The sequence below is a fragment of the Neofelis nebulosa genome, chromosome 2 (assembly GCF_028018385.1).
Source record: "Neofelis nebulosa isolate mNeoNeb1 chromosome 2, mNeoNeb1.pri, whole genome shotgun sequence".
Lineage (NCBI taxonomy): Eukaryota > Metazoa > Chordata > Mammalia > Carnivora > Felidae > Neofelis > Neofelis nebulosa.
In genome coordinates, this window is record NC_080783.1 from 160,059,517 (window position 1) to 160,081,766 (window position 22,250).

Sequence of the window (22,250 nt, forward strand, 5' to 3'; positions counted from 1 at the left end):
TATACTTTTATATTTTTATATCTTTATATATTTTATATATTTATATATTTCTTAATATATTTATATATCACTATCTTTATGTCTATATTTGGCAAATGGTTAAGCTTAAAGGACTACTAGAATAATGTAAATACTCTTAGATGACCCACCTATCTCCTATTTTTTCTCCTATTCAGAATTGCCAGCAAATGATGTAACTTTCTTATTTTGAAAGTCCCTAACCTTATTCCTTCTCTTCTGTTTTCTCTCTGGGTTTAAAATTTCCTTGCTTTTAACTCCAACTCCTCTCCCCTCTATTTTTGTTCAGCCTCTCTGCTTGAGCTTAGCTCCTATGCCATCTGTCTGCCTACCCTGATCCTACTTCATTTGGTTAAGCGCCTTTAAGGTGAGAAGAGCAGCTATGCCAACTTCTTGAGCAATAACTTTTTCCTAATTGACAGTTCCCTAAGTTTTGTAGACCAGGTTAGTTGTTTTTGTTTTTGTTTTTTTATCTCTTGGTAGCTATCTTTCTTTTTTTCCTTTTTCTATGCTTTTTTTTTTTTTTTTTAAAGCAACTTCACCTTGCTGCAGAGCTGTTGGCTTTGTTCTTCTCTCATTGTCAACAATATCCCTGACACCTAAGGGCCTAAAGAACCAGTACTCTGGTCACTAGCTGATTCTCAGAAGGCAGCCATTGACAGTTCTCCAGGGCTCTTTCCTCTTCTTCATTTCCTAAATCCAGTCTTTCACTTCCTTAGGATGTTTTGTTTCCTTTGAAGTAGTTCTCAAATTTACCCTTGTTCCTGAATCCCCATGGTAACCATTATAGTCTTTGTGTTGTAATCAACTGGATTAATGCAGCTAGCAGCCCAGCTGGAAGCTCTGACATCCCTGTCTTTTGCTCCCGGTTCAGCCCTCTAATTCTCTGCCTTTACTGGGCACAAACCGCCTGAGGTGCCTGCTAAAATGACAAGTCCTAGACTCCATCCCAGACATTTTGATTCAGTAGATTTAGAATAGGGCCCCAGAACCTTCATTTTAACAAATATTCCCAGGTAAACTGGAGCAGGTAACAGGTAGCTTACGTGTTAAGAAACAATGCTCAGCTATCCCAATGCACACTAGAAGATAATTCAGTGCCTGTCTCACTAGACTACATATAATTCTTTTAAGTTAAACTTTCATACCAAATTCAGATGGATTTTCTAAAAAAAATTGCTTTTATCATATCTCTGCACTGCTTTAGAGACAAAAAAACATAATTGCCTGGAATTTCATATCCAAATTCCCTATTCTGGTTTCCAAAGCTTTCCAAAATCTGACCTAACAGGACTTTTCCTCCACCTTTCACTATTTTCCAAACAGCATTTTCCATTTCCCACACATAGGAAATAATAATGTGCTTTCAATTTAAGGAGTGAGGCAAAGACAAACAAGAAGGAAAGAATGAGTGGTAAACTAGATAACCTAGAAAGCAATGGCCAGGACAGCATGGTGTTAGTTCTCAGATCTAAAGGTGAACTTGTTTCAAATGATGGTATAGAGATTTAATCCCTCAGTGACTACATGTTTCCATAACTGATAAGTCTCTCCCTTGTGTCCTTTCTCTCAATTAGTTTGTACGTGGTCTCTTTGCTTGGACTGTTTTTCTCTCTCACCAACCCCCTTCATTCAGCAAACTCCTATTTATGCTTGTGATCTCAGCTCTAGTGACACTTCTTCCAGGAAGCCTTTCTTGACCTACACTAATTCCTTGTCCCTCACTTGCCAATTTCTGTAGTATGCATTCTCATCTAATCTTGTTTTCCTTGCTCTGCCTTGTAACTATAAAATCATTAATGTGTTTATTCAATTAATCTCCATTTGGGTACTGGCCCTTAGGCTCCATGGAGAGTGCATCTTCACTGAATCCCCAGAACTTGTTCCCGGGGCAGTATATAGTAGAGACTCAATAAATAATTGTTGAGAGAAAGAAAGAAAACCAGCTCATTGTTTCCCTTTTCCTCACTACTCAGGCTACTCACATGAAGACCTTATTGCATAATGCCAAGATGATTCAGGTGTGTCACATCCAGAGGCAGTTAACTTCTTAATGAGATGGGTACCATGGTTAAGCCAGGGCCCAACCTGACTGTCCAGCCCAGAGATAGCCAGCTAGTCAGATACTTTGCTTCCTACTATGCTTTCTCCCCATCCTTCACCCTGAATTTCATTCCTGGAGTCCAGGTCCTGGGCTGGTAGGCTTTGCTGCTTAGCAATAAAACTTTTCCAGTAAGCACTTGATTTTGGCCTCTTAGTATTTTTTTTTAAACCTTAAATGTACCCTCCTTTGGCTTTATTCAGGTTCTCTTTCTCATTTCCTAACCTGTTACTTGTGATATCCATCTACCCCCCGCCCAAATGCTTTTAGGAGTTGCTAATAATTTGCTTTTATCTCCAAATGAAAATTTCTATAGGTTTCTTATTTATAATCATAATCATGAAGAGTCAGTTAATAGAAGCCAAAGGGACTCTTGTGATTTTTTTTTTATGTTATACTTTGGAACAACTCACACACCAAAGAGAGAAAGAAATTCTGCATTATCTTTTTGACATACTTATTCCTAGAAAATATGCCTAAGGTTCATATTGAAAACAAAACAAAACAAAACAAAACAAAACAAAACAAAACAAAGCAAAAAAACAAAGCCTTTTCTCAAACATTTTAAATCATGTAATTTTCAAGACAATTTTTGGGAACTGAAATTCAGATGAGTGGATTGGAGTCATTGACAAGCAATAGTGATATTTATTTACTCAACAAATATTTTTGACCATCTACTAGGTATGGTTCTAGGTGCTGGGGTTACAGCAGCAAACAGAACAAACAAACAAACTAGTCCCTGCTAGTCCCTGCTTTCTGGTAGTGAAAGAAGGTTCTACACAAATAAATACATAATCTGCCAGATTGAATGCTTAGGAGAAGAGTTCTTTTTTTTTTTTTTTTCTTTTGAGATAATTCAAATCACATGCCATAATAATCATTATTTTTCTCCTTAAGAGTCTCTGTGTACACTTGTGGGATTGGGTAATGATTTCGTGTGGGTTTTGCATATAGAAAATAGAAGTGGGGAACTATGCTTTCTCCTTCCAATATCTGGACTGGGGCTTACTCTATTTCTCCTTTGGTGAGGTGCTTTCTGAGAAAACAATAGTTACACTTTATCTGCTCCCTTGTTGAAGAGAGACAAAGGATGAGAAACAAGGTCATATAAGAAAAGCACAATAACTAGAGTGGTTTGGACTGGACAAATAAGGGCCATTGGGCTTTTATGTATAAGAACCTCCAGCATGAAGGATGTGAACTGGTTCTCTCTACTCAGAGCAGGAGAATCAATGTGGCAGACGTCAAACACAAGGATACCAATAGACAACAATATATGGGGGCAGGGAAATTTTAGACACTGTGTTATCAGGAGAAAGTTGTGGAATCTCCTCCTTTGTCATTCTCTGAGAACAAAGTAGGCATTGAAATGTCTGGCATAGATAAGAAGAATCCTTTCCTGTAGACAAGTGGTCTGCGATTTCATTCTGGGATTGTATGTGTGTTTCCCTCAACGATCTTAGATCTATGATCACATTTAATTTTTTTTTCACTGTTTACATATTCTACTTTACTTATTCCTTCCATAACATTGATCCCTCCATCTGTGCTCTTAACCACTTTATCACAACCACTCAGAGAGTTAGAGAAGGACTAGGGCTAGGTCTCCTGTCTCCTGCTTGAGCCAGTGCTACTAAAGACCACTTGTCATGGGGCCTTTGCCTGAAGGCCTGCCTCATGGTGAAAAGCCAACACAAATCCATCTTGTGCCAAACTTCTTTCTTCAGAAAATGACTAACTGTGGCTCAAGCATAGTTAATAAAATTGCAGCTGAGATGAGACTGTGAGTCATCTGTCATACCCCGGTCTCTCTTTTGCTAATCAGTTGTGAGAAACATTTCAAAATCAGAGAGCAGCAGCAAAGAAATATGAGATACTCAGACTTCTTGAGGCAATTAGAGACTAAAGAGCAGAAGGCAAATCAGTCTTCCTGCCTTGACAATCTTAAAATACACACTGAAAGTAGACTTTGGAGTTACACTATTTGTGACAGATTTTGACCATAACACATTTTCTAAGAGGAAATAAAAATTACTCACTTCAGGACATGCATTCCACCCTCGCATCAGCAGAGATGATATGGGCTTGGGAATGGAATAGCCAATGGGAGGTCTGATATGGTGGTAAGCCATGTCTGCTGCGGCAGCCGCTGCAAACCAAATGATCATGTCAATTTTGAAATTCACGTATTTATTTTAAGAAACATGAACAGACAACAAAAAGTCATCAAAAATCAATCTGTGCAACATTAGCAGAGAATCAAAGAGAGCTCCATGCTGTTTTTTTTAATGCTTAAAGAAAATGTTGGATAATTTGATACTATAAGATTATCTTTATAATTTTCCATTCATTCAGTTGTTCATTCAACAAATTGTGAGCAGAGGGAATTTACAAAAGATCAAAGACACATACAAAAGAACACACAAACATCAAGTAGTTTTGTGTGTGTGTCTGAAGTATAGGGTGTGTATGTATGTGATATCATGGGAAGTAAAGACTGAAAGGCAGATTAGACAGTACAATGTCATAAGTCCTAGAATAAAGGGCTTATACTATACACAGCAAGCCATGGGGTGCCACTGAACTTTGCAGTTCTGAAAGCACTTGTATCACTTGGGCAAAACAGATGAGTTTTTGTTTAAATACAATTAGTTCTTATAAGAATGTTGGGATTTTAATATTTAATATTTATAAAGTAGTTACTAGTTTTTAAACTTTTAGCTAATCCATCATTTTAGCTAATACCACTCATTGACTGAATTCCCTAGTGTTACCTGCCTGCTTGGATTTCTAAATATTGCTCATCTTAAACTCCCCGTTATGGTGTCGTAATTCTTGGGACTTCACTCTTGATGCCTGCCTGTTGCCTATTTTTTGATTCCGCAACCAGTGATTTCTATACTCCCTTGGAAAGCAAGTTCACAGCTACTTTTATTGAACATGTTTTGTATTAGGCATCATGGAAGATACATACAAAGCTCTTTTAAACCTCCTAACACTCATGCAAAGTAGGTATTACTCTGTGTGTGTATGTAGTTTTTAATTTGTGAAAAAATTAAATATAATTAGTAGTTGGTGTAGCCTCTTGTTCCAGATTCTATGCTCTCTTCAGCCACTTCACATTGAAAATACTTTGTACACAACACATGAAGCTCTTTTTATTCTTCAGAAAAACTGCTCTGTACAATTAGGAGGTTAAAGTTCCAGGACAATGCTGCTTCCTATCTTCTAGATTGTGATGTCATAAACATTTGTCTATATCTTAATAACTTTTTTTGAGATATGACCTACAACCACTACTCTCCACTAAACTTTGCTCCAATTCAATTCTGTTTTAAGATCTACTCATCTAGTAAAATTATATGTAGTATAATTTAATCAACATTTTGCTTTATGGATCAGTCAGAATTACTATCTAATTTTGACAAATGTGACCTTTATACTTGTTTTCTGTAGAATTTTAGAAACACAATTATAATAGAGGACAATTGTTAAAATATTTTGAGTATTTTTCATATATTGTTTGTATCATTGAGCTCATGTCCAGTCCAATATACAATTATGTAATGCTTTTTTCCCCTAAATATCAGCATTTCTCCAAGTTATTAAAACTCCAGGTTAACATATTTTTAATGGTTCTATATTCAGTATGATTTACTTAATCATTCTTCAAGTTTAGGTTGTTCAAATTTGGACATAAACACTTCAAAAAGTATATCTTTTCAATATGAATTTCCCAATTTCACACATTGTTTATATTTTGAGGGGTGAGATTAATGTCAAATGGCATAAGACTTTTGACACATACTGATAAGCTTTTTTCCTAAACAGTTGTACTAATTTATTCCCTTAGTCACCAATGTGTGAGAGAGTTTTCATTACATCGGCAATCTTTCATTACATCGGAATCAGGTTTTCTCATTTTGTGAGAGATGTTGCTAACATGAGAGGTAAATTATATCAGCTCATTTCTTGTTTAAATTGTGTTCTTTGATGACTAGTGAGGCTTAATATTTTCCCAAATATTTATTAGTTATTTGTATTTGAAATTTTAAGTTCATTTCCTTTGCTGCCTGGCATTTTAATGTTTCTTTGCAACAGCCGTTCTAATTGTACAATGGCTCCAGTTTGAGGGCAGAGTCAAGAATTCCATTTCTGCTTTTATTTTCAAGGCCATTTATAGAATATTTGCATTGTCACATTTGCCCACCATTTCTGGCCATTATCAGCTAGATTCGTAGTTGGTGACACTAAGAAAACACAGAAACAAAAGACTGGCCAAAACATATTTAGCAAACTTAACATGACTTACAAAATATGTCTGTTGTGTCACAAAAAAAAAAAAAACAAAAAAAACAAAACAAAACAAAAAAACAAAACTAGGCATGTTAGATTCCTTCCATTGGCTACTCTTGAGTATTTTAAATTCCTTTTTGGAATGAGGTAAATAAATAAGCAAACACATTAACTAATGCTTAATAATCATTGATCTTCTAACTCTACTTTTTCACCTTATGACCATTTGGATATTGTTGAGCTGGTGCAGCTATAAGCATATAAACCAGTGTAGTGAATGCATTTAAACTAATTATACCTATCCTAATGCGTGGGGAGGGACTATTCATAAAGTGAGTTAAACTCAGATGCAGGTGCCAAATGTCTCCTTTGAAACCCTTTCAGACTCTGATACCAAGTCTATAAAGTTACTTGTTTTGCTTCTTGGCACTGTGTCTGGAAAATCAGTTTAAGATGAATGCTATTTAATTCTTCATTATTCAAAATAGATTCTGCAAGGCCTTGGCATCTCCTTCTCTCTTTTGCTTTATACACCCTTGGCAGTGATGCTACTCATTAGCAGCAGAAAGTGGACAATGCAACATGAAGGCGTCATGGAGTTGAAATTTGTCACCTTTAAAATTGCTTTGTCAGTCTTGCCTGAGTGGCCATGCTACACTAACATCTGGGAAATTTTCTGGTATTCCAGATTCAGGACAGGGATTGTCAGCCCATTTATCAAATTTTTACCTTGATTGCTACATAAAATATGTTAAGTGATTTATGTACATGTTGGTTTCTACATTCACAATGGAAACTTTGCTATTAAGAGAGAATAAGGCTAAATATAAAAATATCAATAACTATTGAGTACATACCATTTCTTCAGCACTGTGATAATTACCAATGATTTAGTGAAGCTTATAATCTAGATTCTAGAGTAGGACTGTCTAATAGAACTTTTTACAATGATGGAAATGTTATGCAGTGTTCAATATGGTAGCATACGACTATGAAGCACTTAAAATGTGGCTATTAAGCATTAAAATGTGTGACTGAATAATTGAATTTTTATTTTCATTTCGATTAAAATAAATTTATATTTAAACAGCCATGTGTGTCTAGAAGCTTCCATATTGTACTGCACAATTCTAGAGCATAGCCTTTTCCCACTCCTATTTTCCTGAATAAGATTCAAATTAAACATGATTTTGTGAGTCAGCCTCAAGGGTTTATATAACCATGGTGTTTATTTGTGGATTCAAGTTCTTTATTGTTCGTTAATAATTTATCAAGAAAAAATGGATATGACTAGAGATTGTCAAAAGGCATTCAATACAACACATGATAACCTTCATTTATTCATGTGACAAAATCTATTGAACATTCCATATGAGTGATAATAAGCTAAGAAAAAATAAAGTGTTAGGGTGTCAATAAAATTTGGCAAATAAATGGATAATTATTAAAGAAATGAATTACTGGATTTTTCTTGCTTTTTATGGTTCAAACATAAATTCAGAATTGTGATCCTTTTTTTTTCTGAAATGTTCTTTCATACCCTCTTTTCCTACATTACATCTAATGTCACTTAGGTCTTGGCTTAATGAAGTGTCTCTGGGTGCGCTTCCTATGTACTCCCATAGCACCTGGTACTACAATAGCATATATGTCATATTATACTTAATTGCCTATTTATTTGTTTGCCTCTGCAGATAGATCACAAGCTCCTTGAAGTCGGGATCTGTATCTTTTCACCATCATATCTCATGTGCTTAGCACAGTGACAGGAAATTAGTAGGCATCCAATTGATGTGCACTAAGTGAATCAATAAATGAGACAGTTCAAAATATGATTTCATTGGAAATAATACAGATCATGGCATAGAGGACTCAGTAAACATGTATTGCATAAATGAATAAAGATGATGGATTAATGCCTATTAGTATCTTGCTCTTTATTATATGTCTTTAGGACAGAACACAATGCCTGGTCACCAAGAAACACTGTAGAACGAATGTAATGTTTATTTAATATTAAATTATGACACAATTGGGTAAATTATTCATATTTGGTGGCATATTTAGATAATAATCTTATATTTTGTTCAGAACATTTGGGGAGGTGGCTTTAATAAACCAAAACAGTATGACTATTAAGAAATGCCCTTAACAAGGAAATCTGGGGGCCTAATTTCCAGTCTGGCTTTGCTTTTAACTCCCTGAGAGATCCTAATTAAGCTAATTTGCCTGTGTGAGTATTAATTTCTGTTCATGTAAGATGAAACAGTGAGGACACAGTGTAATGGTAATAAGCATGGGCTTTGGGGACAAGGAGCCATGCTAGTTAAGTCTTGACTATCTCTCTTACTAGCATGTTATGTTGAGCATATATCTTATCCTAATAGAACCTAAACCATAGGTTACTGTTAGAATTAAAGGAGACATCGTACAGAGAGCATCTGGCACATTGTTAGTTTTCAAGAAGTGTTAGCTGTGCTGTTGCCATAATTATCATCTACAGATCTAAGGGTTTTGCCTTTTCCTTTTAGTCTGAATCTAGAGAACTAGGTATCAGAAACATTGTTGAATATTTTCTGTTCTGTTTAGACCAGAAATCATCTATCCTTTTGAGGTTTTTTGGGAGTATGAATATGAAGTAAAATATTGCATTGAACTACTGCAAATTACAAGGCTACAAACCCTCTCATCTGTCATTGGCTCCAGCTCATAATGTAATATGGCTACTGTGGAGAGGATGACTATGCAGCTCTTCATGATGAATTTAATTAGCTATATTGCTTATGGATAAGTTGGTACTAGATTCTGAATTTCTAAATTAAACTATCACTCTTATGTTTTATAAAAATAAATCTAGGCACTCATATAAAAACAGAGAGCAATAAAGTACAATATTTTACTTGTAAGCCTTGACTAAGATAAAACTGCTAGAATGCTTTTATTTGTTTTTTTTTTTTTTTCAATTTTGATTGTATGTGTGTTCTAAAAACACAATTGATTCTACTTCATTGTTTTTATGGGTAGGGCTGTAGTGAAACAAAGCAAATGCGTATGGCTATCCCAGCAAGAGCTAAGACACACTCTTTGTTAAACTGACACTTTTCAATGATGTATCACCAGAGCATATAGCATCTGAGAGAGACCATGAGATTGCAATCTTGAGATTGCGGTAAGAATGGCTTAATTTTTTAAACCACATCCCATTCTCATTACAGACTGTCAGAAGAATAGATTAATTTGCACCAGTGTCTATTCTCATTGCAATCTTTGTCAGTGTAATGAAGTATTGGAATGTTAATATCAGCTATGTTCATAGAAATATCACCATCCATTGGAACGATTTGATCTTTCTAGTGATCTGTGTAGTGATTGGCTGGCTCTATCAGTGATAAACTGATAAAGATTAACACAGCAAACACAGGATTTCAGAACGTTAGCTCACTCCTATTTTCCTATCACTTGTCAAGGCACAGTCCACATCATCGATGTGCTTATGCTTTTTGAGGTTACAATATTTAGGACGCTTTAGGATCCTAATCATATATGGAATATCTAAGCAGTGGTAGCAAACACAAATGACTACAAATATGAGATCCTGTGATATAACTATGTTTCTAAACGTACTTAAATTCATATTTTTTACAACCATATGTGAGACAAAAAAAAAAAAGTGCCATATTTGGCCCCTGTACTACCGTTTGCAACTCTGAGTTAAAACCTCAATATGAAGTCTCACCCAAATCTGGCTAGAATAAATTGGCAGATGTTCTTAATTTGCTGCCACATCCGAGACTTAGTTACAGCTTGGCATTAAGGAATCCCAGGACACAGAGTTGAGTCTCCTTGTGAACCAGCTGGCATCACACAGGAAAACAAAAGGAAAACAAGAGGCGTTCTTCTTTGGTCTCAAACTATAATCTGAAAGTGATCCATAAAACTTGGTACCTAGTTGTAAGGGAATGGGATTGGATAGAATACATATTGATGGATTGATTTATCCTAGATTTCTTCTTTAGTTTTTCATGGTACATCAGAGGAGACAGACCCAGGAGAGATATAAAATCTGGGAAGCAGGTGTTGGTTTCTTTTTCTGAAATGTATCCAAGACAGCTCTTGTTTGCCAGGTCATACCAGCTCCTTTTTCATCTTGCCTGGTTCTTTTCTCTCTGCTTGGCTTCACACCTTGGCTCCTTCTCTTCCTAATCTTGTCACTTCTTTCACAAATCTGCCTTCTCCCTGGATCCATCATCCTCCTGCTGGCTGAGCCAGAAACCTAGAAGTTATCCCTGATTCCTCCCTCTCCCTTGTTCTCCCACCTGAACCCATCCACAAGTCCATTCAAATTTCCCACAACCAGCCTCTCCTTTTTCTTCTAAAGTCACTACCCTAGTTAAGGTTTTATACATTCTTATCTAGACTACCTGGTTTCTTTACCTCTGGTTTCAAACCTCTTCAGTCCAGCCTTTGCTTTGTAGCAAGAGGGAGCATTCTAAAATAATAATAGCATTATATGATTGCCCTGCTTGAACTCCTGCAGTGACTTTCATTGTTGACACACAAGGCCCTTCACCATCTAGCTCAAGATGTGATGGATTCCCTTGTGTTCTCTGATTCATCCCTATTGAATTATCTGTGGATCTCTCATGCCTCTGCACCTTGCCCATACTGCTTTTTGTTGGGACTCCTTCTCTTCTTCCCCACTAATTTACCTATTTAATTAGCTTTCATGTTTTTGCAGGTCAGGTATCGTCTGTTCTCAGAGTCCTTCTCTGATACCATTTTCCTATTTTTCACAATTTCAGAAGGAGACTCCTCCAGGGAGCATCCTTAGCACTCTCTCTCTGCTTCTCTCTAGTTGGGACTTACCTCTGCTCTGTGCTATGAAGCCCTGAGCAACACTCTAGTCTTCTCTGTTTTCCTTTTAACTCTACCATAGTTCCCAGTCAGAGGAGCACTCAATGATAGCCTAAACATAATAAAAATAGCTAATATTTATTGAGTGCTTCCAATTCCCAGTCACCCTTCCAACCTCTTGAGGTAGGTCCTAGTATTATCCCCACTTTTAAAAATAAGGTGAAGTATGGCTCAGTTAAGTAGCTTGCATAGTTACAAGGCTCATGCTCTTATACTTTATGCCAATTCTCTTTAGCCCCTATTGTGTTGGCCTGAAAAATGCTTTCTTAAAAATTGAATTAATTGCCAACATTTAAAAACCTTTAGGTATCTAAACAAACACACAGAAATTGGCCGATATGGTAAAGGAATCCTTGCATTACTACATGGATTGTTTGGCTGGAGCTGGGTAGCAGCTGTTCCCTTGAGTCAGAGCATGTGATTTCCTGTCCATCACACTGTCCTGTGTTGAGTGTTTGCCTGTTTCCCCCAGCCCTTTGGCCATTTGATCTTGGATGACCCTTAGGATGCTGAATGTGACGGATTTTTGGTTCTTTCTAGACCTGAGATTATAAGGTTAATTTGAACATGTACTATGCAAAAGAGACTCTAACTTCAAGTTCTTCTCAATGAATACCCATCACTTACATAGGAGTCAATGCTAATATTTGTGTTCTACTTTTGTATTTCTTCCAGTGCTTCCAGGGCTAAATCCAGGAGGATGAGCCATGTGTAATATTGCTACTACCATAATTGATAATGCTGTCATACATTGTAGTCATGGATTGGTTCCTCTTTGTAAATGGCTAATATGTAGCTTATATTGAATCTGATGTTTCACATAATTTATTGCTGAACATATGCTAGATTGCCTAACCACTGCAATGATATAAACAGCCTCATTTCTTGATGCATGGTCACTGTCCAGCTTTAAAAAAATCAACATCTATCATAAACAAACTCTCTTTCCAATAAAGTACTATAAATTCTAATATCTAGGATATTGGAATCAAGTTATTCTTAGGCAAGCCTTTTAACTGTTTTATTATACAACATTCTCCCTCCAAAAAGGGTAAATGTTTCTGGGGGTCTATGACAGAAGGGGTCTTTATCTCTTTGAAATATTCACTTTATAATTAGCAAAGGATAATGGAGTAGGGAAAATTCCTAAACTATTTGAGTAAAATATGATAAATACTGTAAAAAAATGGTGACTTGGGGCATGGAGGAGACTGCTTTAAGTCAACATTAGAGGATTAAGGAAGATGGTTTGGGAAGAAGTGATATTTAAGCTAAGATCTAAAAGTTAATTAGGGTTAGTATGATGAAAAGTGGGCAAGAGTATCTCGACAGAGACTAATGTGTGCAAAGACAGGAAGTCATAGGAAACAAGTCACATTTGGGAAGAGAAATAGTGCTCTGTGGCTGGAACATAGATGAGAGACTGCAGATGGCAAAGGTAGATCTGGGGAGGAAAGTAGGAATGTAGTGTGAGGCTTCGTAGATTATTTTAAGAAATTTTGTTCTTATCTTAAGAGCAAAGAAAAAACATTGGAGATTTTAACTAAAGGAGGCCAGATGACCTAACTTGAGTTTTTTAGAAAGCTAAACCTAGATAGTATGGCAACTGGTGAAGATAGTCAGAAAAACTGGAGACGAGAACACCATTTAAGATACTGTGCAGAATTCTACATGCAAAATAAGGAAGTAGCAGGGGAGAGGAGATAAGTGGAAAGATTCAAAAGATGTTCAGAAAGTGGGGTCAAAAATAAGGAAATGAGTGACAAAAGCAAGGAAGGAAGGAAAGGAATAATGAGGAAAAGAAGGAAAGAGAAGAGTGAAAGGTGACTGCAGGTTTCCTATGAGCATTCTGGAGACTGAGTGCCATGCAGGTAGAGAATCATAGGAAGTCTCAACCTTGTGTTACACTTTGCCCTCATCTTTAATCTTACAGTTGCAGAGAGTTTTCAGTTTACAGAGTTCAGTCACAAATACCATTTCATGTGATCCTCACAGTAATCTTCGTGGAGTCATCATTAACTGCATTTACTGAGGAAACAGAGTTTGTGAAAGGGCTTACAGGCCAGGAGAAATGGGACACAGTGAAGGAAGCAACACAGTGGCTGGAACATAGGACGTGAAATAATATGAGCCAGTCAGAGCTATAGAATCATGTAGAATTGTACAGGGCATATTAATAGTTTTGAGCTTTAATCCTAAGAACACAGAAAGACATAGAATGATTTTAAGGAATAGTGACATAATCAATTTTATGTTTTTAAAATACCATTTCAGTGGATATCTAAGGAGTGGACAGGAAGGGGGTAGAATAAAGGAAAGAAGTCAAATGGCTATTGAGGTAGTTACAGTGAAAAAGATGGCAGCTCTGACTAGCATGGTGGTGGGTGGAATTAAGTAGATAGATTTGAGGTATATATTTCATCACTTCTACTTTTTGTTCATTGTTGTTCATCACAACATTCACTTGTCCAAGAAGGCAAGAAAAAGGTGTAAACAGACATACTGAATAAAAAGAAAGTTTTCTTTATTTACAGATGACCAAAAAATTTATGTGGATAATCCCAAAGAATGTAGAAAAAAAGCTACTTGAATTGATAAGTAAATTTAGCAAATTTGCAGAGTATGGGGTTGTTATTTAAAAAATTAATTAAGTCTCTCTTCTAGCAAAGAACCATTGGATATTGAAATTTAAAAAAAATAACATTTATAATAGTATCAGAGATAAGTCTAAAAAAATGTTCCAGGTTTGTACGCTAAAAACTACAAATAGGCTGATAACAGAAATAAAAGAAGACCTAACTGAAGGGAGAGCTATACCATGTGGATTGACTGGAAGATTTGATATTCTTAAGTTGTAAATTCTTTCCAAATTGATCTATAAACTCAATGTAATCTACCCAAAATTCCAGTGGGCTTTTTTTTTTGGTAGAAATAAACAAACCGATTCTAAAATTTATATGGAAAACCAAAAGCCTAGAAGAGCCAAAGCAATTTTATTAAAGAAGGGCATAGTTGGAAGATTTATATAACCTGAGTTCAAGACTTAACTATAAACTCTGAATATAGTATGGTATTGGTGTAAGGGTAGACATATATCAGTTAAACAGAGCCCAGAAATAAATACACATATATGGTCAATTGATTTTTGACAATAGTACCAAACTAGTTTAATTGAGAAAGGAAAGTTTTTTCAAAAAATCATGCTGAAAAACTTAAACATGCATATTAAAAACCATAAACTAAACTATAAACTATAACTATAAACTAAAAAAACACAATAAACTAACAAAAGAATAACAAAAGCTCATACCTGTAACCATTAAAAAAAAGAACATAAGTAGATTCTATAAATATAAAACCTAAACCTATAAGAGTTCTATAAGAAAACATGGGAGGAAATCTTTGTGGCTTTAGTGATGCAACCATATTTTAGAAAGAATATAAAAACATGTGATTTAAAAGTTTGATAAGGTAGACTTCATTGAAATTAAAAACTTATTTCAACACATTGCTAAGAATATGAAAAGGCAAGCCACAGACTAAAGAAAAATACTTTCAAAACACATAGCAGATGAAAGACTTCTACCTAGTATCTATGAACTCTTACAAGTAAATAATAAGGCAACCTGAACAAACACTTCACCAAAGAAAGAGGAACACAAACATGTGAGATTTTCCATATCATTAGCTATTAGAAAAATAGAAAATTCGACTACAATGATACACCATTATATACCTACTCAAATGGCCAATGTCTTATTTTAAACAGACAACAAAAATATCCTGGCAAGGATGTGTAGCAACTGAAATTATAATACATTGCTGGTAGAAATCCATCATGGTACAGATACCTTAGAAAACCTCTTATCATAAGATCTAGTACTGTAATCATTTCTTATATATTTATTCAAGAGTAGTAAAACCATCCACACAAATACCTGGATGGTTTTAGTATCTTATGCACAGCAGCCCCAAAGTGAGAATAATTCAAATAATCATCCATGTATGAATGCATTATTAAATTGAGATACATCCACACAATGGAGTATTACTCAGGAACAAAAAGGAATAAATGACTGAAAGTCAACAACATGATTCCATTTATTTAAAAAAAAAATTTTTTTTTTAATGTTTATTCATTTTTGAGACAGAGAGAGACAAAGCATGAACGGGGGAGGGTCAGGGAGAGGGAGACACAGAATCCAAAACAGGCTCCAGGCTCGAGCTGTCAGCACAGAGCCCAACGCGGGGCTCGAACTCACGGACCGCGAGATCACGACCTGAGCCGAAGTCGGCCGCTTAACCTACTGAGCCACCCAGGCGCCCCAACATGATTCCATTTATAGGACATTCTGGAAAAGGCAAAACTATAAAGACCTAAATCAGATAAGTGATTGCTAGGGGCTGGATGTGGGAACAGTGAATTAACTCAAAAGAGGCACTAAGGAACTTTTTACAGTGATGGAAATACTCTATATGGTGATGATCATGGTTATGTATTTGTTGAAACTAGTGGAATTATTAACCTAAAATGGCAATGTTGTTTCAGTTCAAAATAAAGTCTTTACATTCACACTATAATAAGGACTAACTCTCATAATTTTCTATGAAAAGTATATAGAAAAATATTAGGACAATTAGTTAGAAACTATGCAGAGGATAATTGAAGACCATATGATATTATGGGGAAATATCTTGAAAAGAGAGTGTGAGATGTAGCTATGCTCTGCAAATGAGTACTAACAATTATTGGGATCTTGGTTAAGACTTTTAATTTGTGAGTATCCACATTTATGGGATTTGTCTTTCCCTAACATCCCTTTTGACTTTGTTTGATATATTGTGATAGGGTGGCCACCAGGAGCTTGCAAAGTAATTCACTTAAAATTTATTGTGATTTAATTTGAAAACTACTTTTTAAGCATACTAGGTTCTGGGGATGCAAAGCCCTTAAGGAGTTCCCAGTCTAACAGTGAATACAAGTAAGTAAATAGATTGACAAAACATAAAAGCTGAAACTCAAATAAAATGAAGAGACAGATGCAAATAAAATTTACCTTAAGGCTCAAATATGTGTATATTTTTCATGTGATTAGATTTCCTGCCTCTACTGTCTACATGTACATAGAGTGTAATGTATATTATCACCAAAAATTAGGCTCTCTCACAAAGCCCCATTTTTGGAGCGCATCTATTTATGTAATACAAAATTATTATGAAAAGCAATTCTCTTTTATATAACATGAGACAAGCAGAAAACGGTCCTGGTAGGTTATTTTTATGTGTTGCTACTTTCAGCTCACCCCTGTATACACACTAAAAAGGAGTTTCTAGAATCTAATCTCAAAAAATAAGTATTACATTGTCCACATTATTTGCACCCACCTGCCATGTGACCATAGTCATTTGCTTGTTTTGTTAACAACAGATAAATCAAAGCCCTAAACTTTAATAAAATATACCTACACTTGTGTGTGCCTGTGCCTAAAGTCACACAGTTAGGTCAGTAAGTTTTCTGGATTGGGCACATACCTTGAAACAATTTTAAGTTGTTTACTTAATTCTTATCTTGTGGACCCACCAAGAGTAATCATTTTGGGGAAAAAAATATTTCTTGAAGTCGTGACAAGGCATAGAACTCTGGAAACCTTTCAGGATGTCTTACCTGGCTTGAGATGAGCAAATGGGATTTCACCAGTGAGAAGTTCCCAGAGACACAGAGCATAGCTGAAGACGTCAGCTTTGATGGTATAGCGTGTGCACTGCGTGAACACCTCAGGGGCCATCCAGCGGAGGTTCTGTGTGTTCAGAAACATCCACAAGTCATTTGCCAAGTGTTTAGTCATCCCATTGTAGAAACAGTGCTCTTCTCTGTGAGGATTTGGTAAGTGTTCTCCCATTGTTCTCAGAAGATATAAAGATAAAATAACACTGATTACCCCGTACCATGCAATAAGCTGATGTGTTTATACACTAATAACATGTTTACTATTATTGTTCAGTTTTACAAAGGCATTTTTTTTAATCATTGGAAGATCATGAAATTCATAATCATTCCAAAAATATTGCAACAATATTAATCATCAAGTAACCCTGCATCTTGTAAAATGATCACAGCAGCAGCATTTTTTGTTTACTTCTGAGCATCTTTCCCCTAGAAGCCTTATAAACTTATGAATAGCCAACCACGATTCATCCAAGAGCTCTATGCCTCCCTGGGGGTGAATCACACCTTTCCTCCTTTAGATCTTCAGGTTGTAGTTTAGGAAGCCGCTAAATTAGACCCATAAATAATGCTCTCATGACTGAGGAGAGATAGAGCCTTAGAGGAGTGCCCAGAACATTCTTATGAAGCAGATAGCTCACTGGCAGGATCAGGTCTGTCATATCTCCTGTGTTTGCCCAGTTGTGTTATTTATGAATATGGTTTGTGCAGTATTCCAGGAAGAAAACCTATAAAATGTTATAGTTTTCTCTGTACGAAGTTTTATATTCATGTTTTGATGGCATTATTTACATTCTTTTCACTTGCAGTTACGTATTTTTTGGTTTGAAATATAAGTTTGCATTCTGAGATGCAAATGGCATACATTTGGTTGATTTGTAGTTTAGGGGAAAGAGCACTAGGTTTTGAGTTAGGAGAAGAAAATTCCAGCTCCAGCTCTACCATTCACTATTTGAGCAGCCCTGGGCAAGTCTTGTATGCTCCTGGACCTCGGATTCCTTAAGGGCAGAACAGAAGAGGCAAGCCCTTCCATCTCTAAAATCCCATGGCTCCATAACCTTATCAGTGAACTTCGCCAAACACCTTGTTTCTTTGTATTTCCACTGGAAGAAACCAGCATTCTTTTATTGCTCTTACTGACATTCTATGTAGAGCTGGCTGCTGATAATTCTTTTCAAGTGTCTACCTTATTTTGAAATCATGCATAATTATAGCATTCTAAGAATATATGTATTCCGATTATGATGCTTATATGCAATTCTTCCACATGGGCTTTCACCTTCCAAATAGCCTCCACTTATGTAGCAGATTATGCCTTGTGTCACAACATTGCATAAGTGGAAGTAGGCATACAGTATGCCCATTTTCCCACAGGGGAGTAATAGAGTAATTAGCCAACTTACATGAGGCCACATAACTAGTAAGAAACAAAATAGCCTTCAAAATAAATCTAGAGTAGTGCTGTGCTTAAAGACTGTGCTGCTAGGATTAAAAAAAAATTACTTGCTGTTGGTGAAATTCAATTCAATTTCATTCAACAAAAGTTTATTTAGCCAGAGTCTGGATGTATTTGAGAATCACCTGGGGGAAATTTGAAAAGATACAGGTACCCAAGATCAACCCCAGGCCAATGAAATCAGAATTTCTGGGGGATGGGTTCAGGCAAAATACTTTTTAAAAAGTTTCTGAAGTGATTCCAATGTGGTGCCAGGGTTGAGAATCACTGATTTAGCTATCTCTATGTCTCAGGTACTGTGTGTCCTATCAAAAGAGGACTCATTCTTCCTCTCTTACCTCATATCTTGCCATTCTCCTCTTGCTCACTCCACTCTAGTCATTCTGCCTTTGAACACACAAAGAATTTTCCTGTGTCAGGGCCTTTGCACTGACTGTTCCCTCTGCCTACATTGCTCTTCCCCTTACATGGATGACTCCTGGTCAGGCCTCTCATCAAATGTTATCTTTCCCTCTTACCCTATCTAAGTGATACCCCCATTCTCCATTCACATACTTGCTTTGTTTTTACTCTGTAACACTTATCACAACCTGATACATATTTTGTTGATTTGTTCAGTGTCTATCTCCTTCTAGTAGAATATTAGATCCATGGGAATAAGAAAATTAATTTGTTCACTGCAATATTCCCAGTTCCTAGAAGGATGTCTGGCATTTAGTAAGTAGTCCATAAATATTTGTTGGATGAATGAATGAAATCTAACTGGGGAAACCAGACATGCCTAATCTCACTTACAACATGGTCCATGATGTATTTCCTGCCTTCCTCTCTAACTCATCTTTCACTTTCTCTTCCTCACCCAGAGCATGCCAACAATGACAAGCTCTTTGAAGTTCCCCCAGGAAGTCTGATATTTCTCATCCTTCCCTACGTCTTTGCTCATGCTGTTGTTCATTCTACCTGGCACTCTTTTCTGTTCTCCCTGCACCTAATTTACTCCCATTCATCCCAAGATGCTCTGTCACACCTTATTTATCACAGGACTTCCATACTGCTTTAAATCTATCTGCTTATTACTGTGTTTTCCCCATAGAAAATGAGCTCTTGACATCAAGATTTTCTTCACATTTTGCATTCCTGGTCCCTTGCACAATGTCTGACACATGGTAGGCCCTCAATAAATGTTTGTTGACTGAATGAGTAAGGGTACGAATTAGCAGTACAAAATGCTACAAAAGCACAGACAGAAAAATGCACGGGGAGGAGGCAGCAGGTGTGTGTGTGTGTGTGTGTGGGGGGGATGTTATGGAAGGGAAGGCACTTACAATGGATAAAATTTCCTAGGCCTTGCAAGCCCTTTCTAGGTGAGGTGGAGTGAAGGACTGTCCAGGCAGAGAGAGCCACACTAGCAGAGACACAGGGATATGAATGTGAATGGTCTTTTTGGGGGAATGAGCAGGAGGCTTGTGTATTAGGGTGTGGGGGACTTGAGAGAACTTACTGTGGGAGAAGAGGTCACAGAGGGGCCCTGGGCCAGATTTGGCAGGGCAGGAGGCTTCCAGGCAATGAATTTGGATTTTGGCCTGTGGGTACTGGGTATCTGTGATGGTTATAGGAGGAGATGAATTGTCAGAACCTAACACTCGGCTGATGTTGCAAAGAAGGAACTGGAAGACAGTACTGGAGTTAGAATCCTACTTCTTGTCCAGAAAAGGGATGATGAAGACATGAACTGAAGTGGAAAATGAGAGTTTGGGATGAACTTAAAACAAGCATGCAAACAAACAGAAAACATGACTGAGTAATGCGTCTGTGGAAGCAGAAAAAGGAAGGAATGGGAAATTACCCTAAGCTTAGGTAGTTAAATAACACACGTGGTCTAGGAAGAGAAGTTACCTTTTTGGGGGAGGGGAGGAGAGTAAAGAAGAGAGCAGGTAATGATTTTAATAGCAGACATTTTTGAATACAATTATGTTTGCTTCAGATGTTAAAACTTATATTTTAGTTAAACATTAATACTTGGTTATATGCCATATTACCTTATAATGCTGAAGCAGAAAAAAGTTGTTACTAGATGCTGGTTAACTACAAATTCTATAGTTAGTTACTGATTAAATGTTAACTCTCTCCACTACTTAATAAGAAGATCTAAAAATGAAAGCCAATTAACCATGCCTGCTTGGTACTTTTTTCAGTTACATCTGAAATAAATTCTGTATTATTTTATCCATCTCATTTTCCAGACATATATCTAATCTATTTTTCTGGTACAGCCTTGAAAGAGTTCTTTTGAGGGCTTCCTGAAAATAAAAACATAAAACTTTATCCTGCCCCTGGGACAATGACAATGCTTCCAGTTAAAGCTGCTCTCATCTCACTTCCTGTCATGCTGAGTTTACACATTTTAATTGTTTCATAATTATAAGGAACATAAGCAGCAGCAAACCCCAGGTTGTTTTGTCATGTTTTCTTCATCCAGAGACTGTAGAAATCTTGATTCTGATGGAAAGAAAAAATGAATTTGTGTTAAAGAAAACATCTTTAAAAACAAGGTCAAAATCACAACTAAAATTTTGAAACCCCTAGAAACCTCTTATTTAAAGGTTTACTTCCTTTCTTGTAGCTGGGTATATCAAAGAGAAAAAAACTGAAAATAAATGATATACTTTTAAAATTCAGGGTCACTGAAATTTGAATGATTTAGAAAAGTATAGCTGTCAGTGTGAACTGCTTTTTCAGCTTCATCATACAATATGAGACACCAACTAAGAATGAAGAAAAAAACTGATGTCATTTGGGGATTTTTCATGGAAATCTCACCTCCAAAATCTGCCACCACTGCATGCCCGTCCTCACAGAGAAGAATATTGTGACTGTAAAAAACAAAACAAAAACAGTGAAACAAAAACCAAAACACTGACTTTGAGTAAACTTCATTATTTCTGAATCTGGTCCCTTAAGGAAGAGGTTGATAGTCATCATTTGTTTACCCAGAGGCTGAACAAGCTGCAAAAGACTGGCAGAGATCTTAGGTTAGTGACTCTTATTTTTTTTTTTAATTTTGCTAATTCAAAAGGAATATTTACAAAATCATTTTATATCTAACTTGGAAAGTATATGCGGTGTCTCACTTTGGATAAGCCCTCTAAACTTGTTAAAAAGACCCATTCACTGAAGATCAGTATCCCAGCTCTCTGTGGTTCATTTGCTAATACAATTGTTAACAGGCAGGGTCAAAGGCATCCATGAGCGTATGAGAGCCAGAGCAAGGGAACCAGCTTGCTGGAACCCTAAGCGTAAGTAAGGGCAGTTCAAGTCAGAGCCTGACATGAACATAATAAAAGGACCCTTTGTGGAATAAGTCTTGGCCAACATATTCTAGCTACAATCCCAGGAAGAAGGAGTGTTTTTAAGCCTGATACTAGCTAAATCCCTTTTTAAGGTTGTAGGGAGAAAAAGTTATAAAGATCACCAAAGTCTTTCCAACCCAGAATTCAAGCGAGATTAAGAATGTCCTGCCTTTTCAAAAAGTAAATCAAGGCTGAGACAGCCCCCAAAAAGGTCATTCTTCCTCCCACATATTGGTAAAATGAGTTGTGGGATATCTTATGGATGGACAAACACATCATGATCCAAGATTGTCACGGAGTGCTTCTTACTGAATGCTTATTTCACATTTGCCTTGTAAATGAGGCATTTCAGTATTAGGAGATCATCCACTGGTTTTCTTTTAGTGT

General features: G+C 36.4%; 1 protein-coding gene across 4 annotated transcripts in view; it reads right to left on the reverse strand.

The window, feature by feature from the left end:
• The window catches only part of TNNI3K (TNNI3 interacting kinase), a 290,431-nt gene that overhangs the window by 79,404 nt on the left and 188,777 nt on the right, over positions 1–22,250 (reverse strand). For 3 of the 4 annotated variants that reach the window (XM_058716964.1, XM_058716965.1, XM_058716963.1), the window contains 4 exons: positions 21,334–21,386; positions 20,960–21,012; positions 16,998–17,130; positions 4,162–4,271 (listed from right to left, as the gene is read on the reverse strand). In XM_058716964.1, the coding sequence (XP_058572947.1) occupies positions 4,162–4,271; positions 16,998–17,130; positions 20,960–21,012; positions 21,334–21,386 (349 nt within the window). Of the gene's footprint in view, positions 1–4,161; positions 4,272–16,997; positions 17,131–18,906; positions 20,114–20,959; positions 21,013–21,333; positions 21,387–22,250 lie in introns of those variants that run through there. The other variant, XM_058716966.1, reaches the window with a different exon arrangement.